General features: G+C 34.6%; 1 protein-coding gene across 1 annotated transcript; it reads right to left on the reverse strand.

Annotated features, from left to right (window-relative positions):
- Positions 1-37: 37 nt before the first annotated feature.
- LOC133177411 (uncharacterized) lies at positions 38-6,387 on the reverse strand. Its single transcript, XM_061312453.1, has 5 exons — positions 6,321-6,387; positions 3,217-3,414; positions 2,628-2,789; positions 2,386-2,436; positions 38-1,934 (listed from the first exon to the last, which is right to left on the reverse strand). Exons 1-5 carry the CDS (start codon positions 6,385-6,387, stop codon positions 1,774-1,776), a joined length of 639 nt encoding a protein of 212 aa, XP_061168437.1. The 3' UTR covers positions 38-1,773.
- Between the last annotated feature and the right edge of the window lie 6,820 nt (positions 6,388-13,207).

The raw sequence follows: 13,207 nt of genomic DNA on the forward strand, positions 1-13,207 counted from the left end.
TGGCCTTATGTATATGTTACAACCCAAAAGAGACAACAAAGTTATCATATTGTATTTATTAAATGTATAAACAAAATTATCTAAAAATTACATTTTGCTGATAAAATACAGTAAATGTACAAGATATCTTTTAAAAGATCCAATTAATAAATGAATATAATCACAGGGAATACCTGCTCAAATTGATGTACATGGTGTTGTATGCAAATTAAATAAGACATTTTTCAAAAGTTTTTGTGAAAAAATAACAGCTTCACCATTTGTTTTTGTATGCCAAAATTGTGCAATATTTTACAACTTTTAATCATTGGCAACTTGTAAATATAGTATATAGGAACCGATAGAAAATTGGTCATAAAATAACTATTTGAGTAAAGATGAAAGTCCTGCCACAAATACACTACACAGTGTAAGCTTTTATCTGTGTAGGTTATCTTACTGGTAAACATATGCATTTATAAATCCTTATTAAAATTAATTTTATCACACCTTTTTGAGTTATATGAAGAGACATGATTTTAGATGCTCATGCATTCCTTAATGCAAATGCATTCAGGCCTTTTAAAGGAGAGGTTATGTACTGTGCAAATTTTACAAAATATGATTAATATGAAAAATTCTACATCTCCACTATAAATATTCATGTACAAATGGAATGTTATTAGTATGTATATCAAAATATATTTTCAATATATACAGGACCTTGTCTCACTAATCATACTATGATTGTCTCTTCATTGCTGTGTTTTGGTTTCTCCTTAAACCCCATCAACTTAAAAAATTCAATTTAGACATTGCAATAATTGCCTCCAATTGACAAAAGCACTTAAATAAAAAGGGATTTTGATTTTAACTCAAATGTATAATTAAAATCCCATCACAACAATGAAAAAGAAATCAGGATTTTTACAATTCATCATCATCAAATGGAATAACAAACACACAAAATACACGCAGCATAAAGAATATTTACATCTGATATGTTTTGATATGGTGTGGGGCAACATGCTACCCCTGGGTTTAAGCAACAACTTCCACACCTTGCATCCATTTAGAATCACTCACACTCCATGTGAACAATAACTTTTCTTATCTTTCATACATCTAACTGATTACAAGCATTTAACCATGCACATTGATATACATAAAATGGTCACTCAAAATTCACTTGATACATAAGCATGCTTAACTGTTCTTCACACTACAGCAACTATACAGCCTTGTATACAACATCTTGTGTATAAATTTTATCACATATTTATTTCGGGATTATTGGACTTTGAAGATTTTATTTAAAAGAGTCAGTATTCTTTGGGATGACATGGTTTGTAATTGAAAAAAAAAAATCTTTGCAATCACATGTAATATGAATCAAAATTATTATAAATTATGATAAAACAATTTGTTTCAAGAATATTCTTTGAGTATACTTATTGAATTGGAAAAAACAAGAGGGTGTCAATAATGATAGGATTGCTAAGGTGTAAATAATTTAAACCACTAAATAAACCAATGTTTACAGGTTTGCATAGCGAAAAAGTGATGGGGATGCTTTTTAATCACATCGCCTTTTCTTTCAATACTACTAACTAACCAATATACTTCATACATAACTAAAGATTTTTAAGTAAATTTCAAATTTCATGATAATCTATCAACAAATTTCCTATTTTCTGTCAAACCTAGATAAATTAAACCTGGATGAAATGAATTTTATTCAGATAAATTTCAGTTAAGGAATGCTGAATCTGACTCTAGATAGAGATGCTGTGGTTATAGGAATCTTTGAAGCAAACATCCAATAAAAACCATGACAACAGCTGCAAAGGACATCTTCACTTGTCCAGCTCCGTTACAATTGTTCGATTCACAGTAGCAGATCTCCTTAAATACACCTACTGTGTCCCACTGCCAACGGCAACCCCATGCCACCCCTGAAATAAATTTACATAATGAATAAATGCAATGTCACATAAAACTGAAAAGCCCACTAGAATTTGTCGACAAGGATAAGTTTGAGATTAGTTAACATAGTCTTCCAGCCTCAACAAAAAGACATTTATTGTCACTTTATCATTATTTTATCAATACATTATGCATTAATATGCAATTCCTCTGAAATACATGAGTTGAGTTTTAATGTAAAGTTTCAGAAAAAAAACAAGTACACAATTATAAATGCCTCAGAATCAAGGACCAAATACAGTCAAACCTTGTCATCTCATACTGGATGGGACTGAAAAAAAACTTCAAGATATCCTAGGGTTCAAGACATTGAGGTAGAAAAAGTGATGTTGAGTTCCAACTCTCTTTCACATATTATGGTATTTGAGATTTAACAATGTTTGAGATAGCGAGGTTTAACTATATATGCAGTGTACATACCCTGGTCTGTCCTTGACCCACATCTTCTTGTGATCTTTTTCCAACCTCTCCCTTCATGTAAAAAAAAACAACTCTATAATGTTTCCAAACAAAAGAATACATACAATTGTTTTGAGTGCTGATTAGTTTGCTCAGACTATTACAAGAAATAATAACATGTGCATTGTTCTCCCGTTGGTTCAGTTTAAAGCACCCCATAATTTTTTAAAAATTGCATAAGAATTAATTGTCAAAATGCTTACATCCTGGACTCTCCTGGGTGATTTTCATACAGAACTGGCCAGGGGTGTTGGCCTCGAAGCTGTTGCAGTTGATGGGTGCATTGACTTCTTTATCAAAGGCCTCGTAGGATGGACATGATAAATCTTCATTGCTGTCACACTGGTAACACTGAATTGCTTGGGCTGAAATATTGAAAGAACACTTTAATAAAAATGTCCTTTTAGCTCTAATTATTATGTATTTCTAAAATATATTATACACTAGATAAAATTGTATATCTTCAGGTTTATGTCTATTTTCATAACCAAATCTGAAGAATATCACACTTATTTACTATTTGTTTAATTTAGATTAATCTGAATAATGTTAAATTAAAAGAGCTACTTTTATAATTTATCATAAACAAGACCTAAGTTATATTTTGAATTAAATAGAGTCTTTTATATAGCGGAAGTAAAGTTTTGTAAACATTCTCAATGGATGACACACACCTGGACAGGTAAGATATTTTAAAGATTTCAATTAAATTTACAGATATTTAGGCAAAATAAAAGCTTAATTTTACGTATTGTTAAAAACATAACAAGTGGCATGAATAAATATATTAACCTGTTTGCAGTTGTGAAATAATGCCCAGTAACGCTACCCAGGCGATGGCCGAGGTATAATATGTATGCTGTTTTGGATCTCGTAACCAGCCTCTATAACCAGGCAGAGCGCATGCGTGAAATAAATTTCCATCGAGATCGGAAAACAGCAGAGAGGAAATTCGGAATATATAATGGAAACTAGTAATGCGGAATGATACTATAGTCAGATGCAGAAATTTTTGCATAATTCGATCAACTTTTATTTAAAAAAGCAGAAGAATAAATGAATCAACTTTACAGTTAGTTTTTATTTATTTATTTATTTATTTATTTATTTATTTATTTATTTATTTATTTATTTATTTATTTAATTTATTTATTTATCATTCTTATAATTAATTAACTAAGTAACTGATTAATTTATTAAAAGATATATATTTGTATTTTTTTTTAAATTCATTTATAACATTCTTTCCTTCATTTATTAATTATTCTATCCATTAATTAATTATCTATTAATTAATTCATTGATTTATTAATTTGTATGCATGTTTGTTTATTTATTCATTTATTTATTATTCTAATAATTAAGTAATTGATTAATTCATTAAGAAGTTCATTTATTTGTTTGTTTATCTATTTATTATATTCATTCCTTCATTTATTTCGTATTCTATTTATTTATTTATTTATTATTTATCTATTTATTTATGCATTCATTTATTCGTATTTTTCTTTATTTCTTTATTTTTTATTTCTTTATTGATTGATTGATTTATTTTTGAATTTATTTATTGATTTATTTATGCATTTATCATATATTTCTTTTATAAATTAATTATTTTTACAGGGTTTGTATACTTATTACCAGGGTCTGTTTATGTATTGCCATAGTTTGTATACCATCACCAGGGTCTATATACCTATCACCAGGGTCTGTATACTTATCACCAGGGTCTATGTACCTATCACCAGGGTCTATATACCCATCACCAGGGTCTGTATACCCATCACCAGGGTCTGTATACCCATCACCAGGGTCTATAAACCTATCACCAGGGTCTATATACCCATCACCAGGGTTTGTATACCCATCACCAGGGTCTGTATACTTATCACCAGGGTCTATGTACCTATCACCAGGGTCTATATACCCATCACCAGGGTCTGTATACCTATCACCAGGGTCTGTATACTGATCACCAGGGTCTATGTACCTATCACCAGGGTCTATATACCCATCACCAGGGTCTGTATTATCTATCACCAAGGTCTGTATACCCATCACCAGGGTCTGTATACCTAGCACCAGGATCTGTATTATCTATCACCAGGGTCTTTATACCCATCACCAGGGTCTGTATACCCATCACCAGGGTCTGTATACCTATCACCAGAGTCTATATACCCATCACCAGGGTCTGTATTATCTATCACCAAGGTCTGTATACCCATCACCAGGGTCTGTATACCTAGCACCAGGGTCTGTATTATCTATCACCAGGGTCTGTATACCCATCACCAGGGTTTGTATATCCATCACCAGGGACTGTATTATCTATCACCAGGAACTGTATAGCTATCACCAGGGTCTATATACCTATCACCAGGGTCTGTATACCTATCACAAGGATGTGTATGCCCATCACCAGAGTCTATATACCCATCACCAGGGTCTGTATTATCTATCACCAAGGTCTGTATACCCGTCACCAGGGTCTGTATACCCATCATCAGGGTCTGTATACCCATCACCAGGGTCTGTATACCTATCACCAGAGTCTATATACCCATCACCAGGGTCTGTATTATCTATCACCAGGGTCTGTATACCCATCACCAGGGTCTGTATACCCATCACCAGGGTCTGTATACTTATCACCAGAGTCTATATACCCATCACCAGGGTCTGTATACCTATCACCAGGGTCTGTATACTTATCACCAGGGTCTATGTACCTATCACCAGGGTCTGTATACCCATCACCAGGGTCTGTATACCCATCACCAGGGTCTGTATACCCATCACCAGGGTCTGTATACCTATCACCAGAGTCTATATACCCATCACCAGGGTCTGTATTATCTATCACCAAGGTCTGTATACCCATCACCAGGGTCTGTATACCTAGCACCAGGGTCTGTATTATCTATCACCAGGGTCTGTATACCCATCACCAGGGTTTGTATATCCATCACCAGGGACTGTATTATCTATCACCAGGAACTGTATAGCTATCACCAGGGTCTATATACCTATCACCAGGGTCTGTATACCTATCACAAGGGTGTGTATGCCCATCACCAGAGTCTATATACCCATCACCAGGGTCTGTATTATCTATCACCAAGGTCTGTATACCCGTCACCAGGGTCTGTATACCCATCACCAGGGTCTGTATACCCATCACCAGGGTCTATAAACCTATCACCAGAGTCTATATACCCATCACCAGGGTCTGTATTATCTATCACCAGGGTCTGTCTACCCATCACCAGGGTCTGTATACCCATCACCAGGGTCTGTATACCTATCACCAGAGTCTATATTCCCATCACCAGGGTCTGTATACTTATCACCAGGGTCTATGTACCTATCACCAGGGTCTATATACCTATCACCAGGGTCTGTATACCCATCACCAGGGTCTGTATACTTATCACCAGGGTCTATGTACCTATCACCAGGGTCTGTATACCCATCACCAGTGTCTGTATTATCTATCACCAGGGTCTTTATACCCATCACCAGGGTCTGTATACCCATCACCAGGGTCTGTATACCTATCACCAGAGTCTATATACCCATCACCAGGGTCTGTATTATCTATCACCAAGGTCTGTATACCCATCACCAGGGTCTGTATACTTATCACCAGGGTCTATGTACCTATCACCAGGGTCTATATACCTATCACCAGGGTCCTTATACCTATCACCAGGGTCTTTATACCTATCACCAGGGTCTGTATACCCATCACCAGGGTCTGTATACCTATCACCAGGGTCTGTATTACCTATCACCAGGGTCTATATACCTATCACCAGTGTCCTTATACCTATCACCAGGGTCTTTATACCTATCACCAGGGTCTGTATTATCTATCACCAGGGTCTATATACCTATCACCAGGGTCTGCATACCAATGACCAGAGTCTGTATACCTATCTCCAGGGTCTGTATACCCATCACCAGGGTCTGTATACCCATCACCAGGGTTTGGGTATCTATGAACAGGGTCTTAATCTGTAAATCTATGTCAAGGGTGTGTATTATCTGTCATTAGGGTCTGTATGTACCCATCACCAGGGTGTGTATACCTATCACCAGAGACTGTGGACCTATTACCAGGGTCCGTATATCTATTACCAGCGTCTGTATTTCTATAACCAAGGTCGGTATTATCTATTAAAAGGGTCTGTATACTTATCACCAGGGTCTATATTATCTATCATTAGAGCTGTACATCTATCACCAGGGTCTGTATACCCATCACCTGTTTGTCTGTCCGCAAAAACGTGCCCATTACTTTTGATTGGTTGGACCTATGGCTTTCATATTTCACATGTGCATTCCTTGTGATAAGGCCTTTGTTTGGGTTCTAACATATTTGACTTTTTTGACCTTGATCTTTGAGTTTTTCCCACTTTTTCAAGAATTTACCAAACTTTAACCTTGGCTATAACTTTTCAACAGTTGGTGCAAGGGCTTTCATACTTTATACTAGTATGTGTATTCATAGTAGCAAGACCTTTGAACGGATATTAAAAAAATTGATCTTGACCTTTGAGTTTTACCAACTTTTAAAAATTTTAACCTTGAGAAATTAGTATCAGGGCTATTATTTTCCACATGTGTATTCCTTGTGACAAATCCTTTCTTTGGGTTCCGACATATTTGAAATTTTGACCTTTATCTTGGAATAAGACATACTTTTGAAAAACTTTAATCTTGGCCATATATTTTGAACAGTTGGTGCTAATACTTTAATGTTTTACATGTGTATTTCTTATGACAAAGCCTTAGCCTGGGTACCTTTAATTTGACCCTTTGACCTTGACCTTGCAGTTTGACCCACATTTAAAAAACTTTAACCTGAGCTAAACCTTTTGAATGGTTAGTGCCTGGAATTTCTTATTTCTCAGATATATTCACTGAGAGTCCTTTCTTTGGGTAACAACATTTTTCAGCTATTAAGGACATACGCAACGTAGTTTGAACTTTATTGTCTTTTTCCCTGGATTTGAGGATTTCAAATACTTAAAGGAACTGTGTGCTACATTTTAATGTCTATATATGCTGTTGTACACTTCTTCTAAAATAAATTTGGATAAACAAAACATCTAGAATATATGTTTAATAATTTTTGTATATTTTTCTTTGAATTATACAAGAATTTTCATCAATTGATATCTTTTCAAAACCCCTGGTAATGCATGCTGATTTTTTGTCTACGAACATCTGATGGCACTATATAATCTTAAATTAAGAATATCTTTAAAAATTATCAGTAGGTAAGGTACGTTGCGTATGTCCTTAATATTTGAGTTTGAGTTGCATTTGAGAAACTTTAACCATTGTCAAAAGCTGCCATACAGGGACATCAGTGTTTCACAAACACATTTTGTTTTAATTTGAAATACCAAACAAAATTAAATTGAAATATTCGATAATAACCATTATAGATTTTAGATAATTTTGTTCACTAAAGAAGAGAAAGTCCTTTGCTGTAAAGTGAGGTTTATTTGTACGTTTATTTGTTCACTAATTTGTTTATTTATTTTTGGCCTGAAATGACCATGTTATAGACCGTTCGAGAAATTAATACGGTATGTTCTTTGACATCAAACATATCAAACTTTCATGCATACTTAGCTTTGAAGTCTACATTTGGACTTTGCGACTTTGTAAAAATATTTTTTAATATTTACATTTCCAAATATTTTTTCTTAAGATTCTTTGCAAATTAGAATGCTGTTCATTTTCTCATGAACTACCATGGATGAGCATGAATATCTTCATTGTTACGTCATAATACCATACTTGACGTCAAAACTGTTTTGCTTTAAAAATGACAGTTGAATGGTGAAATTTGTGGTAACTCATCAGAAAATAATGTAAATATAAGAAATGAATTTTAATTTTTGAAGATTCATGAGGTACATGAACTACAACGCTTCACGCCGGCATATTTATCATGAAGCGCTAACGCGCTTCATGTCATATGCCGGCGTGAAGCGTCGTAGTTCATGTCCTCATGAATCTTCAAAAATTAAAATTCATTTCTTAAATGAACGCCTGCACTGAAAATTTAAGTTTAAATTTCAATTTAAATTTAAGGAGGTATAACCTATCGATTACATGAATTTTTATTGGGGGAAGTGGGTTAAAGTCACTATTTATAACAAAGTGTTGTCAGTCTAACTATCATGATAGATAAAGAAGGATGGCTAAATAATTGTCTGGAATGTGTTGCTTGGAATTTATTTCAAGGCCTAAACATGTAGATCAAGGTGTAGGGAAAGGTCGACCAATAATAACGACCTCACTATAGATTTTCAAGGCACCTAAACACTACAGATTTTATTTATTTCATTTGTATTTACAATTCATCAAATTATAATTTCAGATTAACAATTTGTTATTACAATTTTTTATCTTTTATAAAACAAGTTAACATTTTATAATTGCAAATTATTTGATTTGTTGTATAAATATTTTCCTTCCTACTGAGTTTATGTTAAAGTATGAATTTGAATTCCCCCAATACTGATGTACAAAAATCACCGTTACGGAAAACAAGATGTGTTTGTGAAACACTGATGCCCCCGTATGGCAACTTATAGCAAAGGTTAAACTTTCTCAAACGCAAATCAAATATGTTGGTACCCAAAAGTAAGGTCTTGTCCCGAGGAATAAACCTGTGAAATATGAAATTCCCGGTAGCAACGATTGAATAGATATGGATAAGGTTATTTTTTTTTTCAAAAGTATGTCAAAAATCAAGGTCAAGGTCAAATGGTCAAAATTAATGGTGCCCAAGGAAAGGCCTTCTTCCAAGAAATACACCTGTGAAATATGAAAGCCAAAGCACCGACCTTTCAAAAGTTATGACCAAGGTTAAAGTTTGATAAAATTTTGCAAAACTGGGTCAAATTCCAAGGTCAAGGTCAAATATGGTGGTACCCAGAGAAAGGTCTTATCACAAGGAATACACATGTAAAATATGAAAGTCATAGCTCCAACCAATCAAAAGTTATGGGCAAGGTTAAAGTTTTTTTCGGACAAACAGACAGACGGACGGACAGAGCAAAACTACATACCCCCGAATTTCGATACGGGGGCATAAAAATGCGAATAAAGCGTTCGATTAATTTATCTTATCCAATAAATTAAAAAATTGAGAACACTTAAACTGGTTGCAAATTGTACATCTAGTAGGAAAATTCTATGAAATATTTTGTTTATAAAACAAGTAGAATCAACAGTTAACACATTAATCACAGATTGTGTTTGCCTGCACATGATTAAAATCATGAAATTGCCCAAAAATGTACGATACATGGGAGAATTATTTGAAATCGCAAAGATATAGTCAGATAAGAAACAAACACACTCAATTTTGTAATTCATATTCGATTATCTTGTGATTTATTTTTGAAATTGTGTATACTTCATAATTATATTTAAAAAATCCCTGTGATTCATATTTAATTATGCGAAAAGTTCATATATTCGAAATCTTGTTACTGTGTATTTTTAGGGATGTCAAAATATTTATTTTCCTTAGTCGACTATTCGATAACATTATTCGAACGATAGTCGAATATTCGGAGCATTTTCTTAAAATAAAATTTTAATATTTCAAACCTCACTTGTAAATGCAGGAGGTATTTATAACAAAAAAAAAACCTTTTTACCTCATATATACAAAAAAGTAACATCAATTGCCTCTGTTGCACATAGATGTTTGCAGGCACCTAACGTGTGGTCAGTGTGTTTATATGAAATAATTTTAGACCGTAAATTATTCATATATCAGTTTTTATTTTAGCAAGTATAAAAAAAATTGCCTGCATGATATTTTAAAGTTTACAAAAATAAATGGAGGGGGGGGGGGTTAATACACTATCTACGCCTTACTCTTTGAATATATGTATTGCTAATAAAATTAATTTGGAAAGATATACGTATCACTACTTCAAATAAAACGTTTTATCATAATTATCAATTTATCTTTCATGGAATTTTATTCAATTATTCTCCATTGCTAAAGCAAATACGCCGGGACAGTCTATGTGTTTGTTCATCACAAAAATTTGAACATTGGTCATAATTTTTTGTTTAGTTTATCAATTTCAAGAAATATTCATCTAATAGAAAATATATAATAATTCTGAGAAGATCGGACTCTCATATTCCACATATGAATTACGAATTACAAAATCTTTCTGAATTTTTTTTTTATCTTATGACCTTGTCAGTGAAATTTGATATACTTATAAAAAAAAAAATAACCCTGACCTAAGCTTAGTATGGAATGAGATATATGTTTTCATAATTGACCTGTGCAATACCCGTGACAAAACTATAACAAGTCACTGGAATGTATATAGCCTAAGATCTTTGACCTTGGCATTTGACTTTCTTTTTACAAAACTTTTAATCCTGGCCAAAGCTTTGTACCTGATGAGACAGGACTTTAATATTTTCTTGTACATGAACATAGCTGTAACAAGACCTTCCAAATATACTTTGATTTTTAACCTCATAAACTTGACATTGAAGTTTGATCGACTTTCAAATCATAACTCGATCCTTGGTCCTAAGCTTTTAAACAGAACATCCCACTTTAAAAATATATAATAATTTTAAATATGATGAGCCGCCACGACAGTCACAATATGCCATAGACGATTGCATCCCAACCAAAAAGAAAAAAAAACAACAAAAAACGATTAAAGACATTCCATATCATTTCCATGCAGTGAAAATACACTGGGTCTCCTTCTTGACAACATGACAGCTAGGGTTTGTAGAACACAAATTTTGGCACTATTATCCTACTGTTCTACTGTCATGAACATAGAAGAAATTTGAACTTTGTGTTGGTTGCTCTTCTTTTATGATAATTTTTAAAATTTCACACTTTATTGATTAATTATGTAGATATGTATATCTTCACATTTTCTCTGGAACAAGTTAACAACATAATGGAATTTTTAGATTTCTCTCGATTTATGCAATAGAGGAATCAGGATACATTGGCATTTACAATGTAAAGATAGTTCCACACAATTATAAATCTTTGTCCATTGTTTTAAGTTTCTATATCCTTTGCTTCCTCCTTGACAGGCTTACACTACAAAATAAAAAGTAAATAAGATCAATATAACATTAGAGTCAATGCATCTTAATCACAATAAAATCATTATAGTTCATTAAACAACTCATACGTTCTCCACAAGATGTTACGTTTATGAAGACACCCTAAAAAGTAATTGGATTCATTTTCATAATGCAAACTATGTTGAAGGTCACCCTACTAAAAAGATGGGAACTAGACCCTGCACGAGGGAAGAAAAAACCGTGATGAAGGGTATATAGACCCTGGTGATTGGTATACAGAACCTGGTGATAGATAAACTGACCCGAGTGATGGGTCAAGAGACCCTGGTGTTTGGTATACAATACCTGATGATAGATAAACTGACCCTGGTAATGGGTCAAGAGACCCTGGTGATTGGTATACAGAACCTGGTGATAGATAAACTGACCCGAGTGATGGGTCAAGAGACCCTGGTGATTGGTATACAGTACCTGGTGATAGATAAACTGACCCTGGTAATGGGTCAAGAGACCCTGGTGATTGGTATACAGAACCTGGTGATAGATAAACTGACCCGAGTGATGGGTCAAGAGACCCTGGTGATTGGTATACAGTACCTGGTGATAGGTATATAGACCCTGATGATAGTTATAGATGGTGGTGGGTATAGACAGACCCTGGTGATAAGTATAGAGACCCTGGTGATAGGTATACAGAGCCTGGTGATGGGTATACAGACCCTGGTGATGGGTATACAGACCCTGTTGTTAGGTATACAGTTCCTGGTGATAGATAATACAGTACCTGGTGATGGGTATAGACCCTGGTGATGGGTATACAGGCCCTGGTGATAGATAATACAGACCCTGGTGGTGGGTATACAGACCCTGGTGATGGGTATACAGACCCTGGTGATGGGTATACAGACCCTGGTGATAGGTACATAGATCCTGGTGATAAGTATACAGACCCTGGTGATAGGTATACAGACCTTGGTGATAGATAATACAGACCCTGTTGATAGGTATACAGACCCTGGTGATTGGTATACAGACCCTGGTGATGGGTATACAGACCCTGGTGATAGGTATATAGACCCTGGTGATAGATATACAGACCCTGGTGATAGATAATACAGTCCCTGGTGATGGATATACAGACTCTGGTGATGGGTATACAGACCCTGGTGATAGATAATACAGACCCTGGTGATGGGTATACAGACCCTGGTGATGGGTATACAAACCCTGGTGATGGGTATACAGACCCTGGTGATGGGTATACAGACCCTGGTGATAGGTACATAGACCCTGGTGATAAGTATACAGACCCTGGTGATAGGTATACAGACCTTGGTGATAGATAATACAGACCCTGGTGATGGGTATACAGACCCTGGTGATGGGTATACAGACCCTGGTGATAGGTATACAGACCCTGGTGATGGGTATACAGACCTTGGTGATAGATAATACAGACCCTGGTGATGGGTATATAGACTCTGGTGATGGGCATACACACCCTTGTGATAGGTATACAGACCCTGGTGATAGGTATATAGACCCTGGTGATAGATATACAGACCCTGGTGATAGATAATACAGTCCCTGGTGATGGATATACAGACTCTGGTGATGGGTATACAGACCCTGGTGATAGATAATACAGACCCTGGTGATA

Source organism: Saccostrea echinata, unplaced genomic scaffold (assembly GCF_033153115.1).
Source record: "Saccostrea echinata isolate AGI-Se365-2 ecotype Australia unplaced genomic scaffold, CSIRO_AGI_Sech_v1 ptg000132l, whole genome shotgun sequence".
In the NCBI taxonomy this organism is placed as follows: domain Eukaryota; kingdom Metazoa; phylum Mollusca; class Bivalvia; order Ostreida; family Ostreidae; genus Saccostrea; species Saccostrea echinata.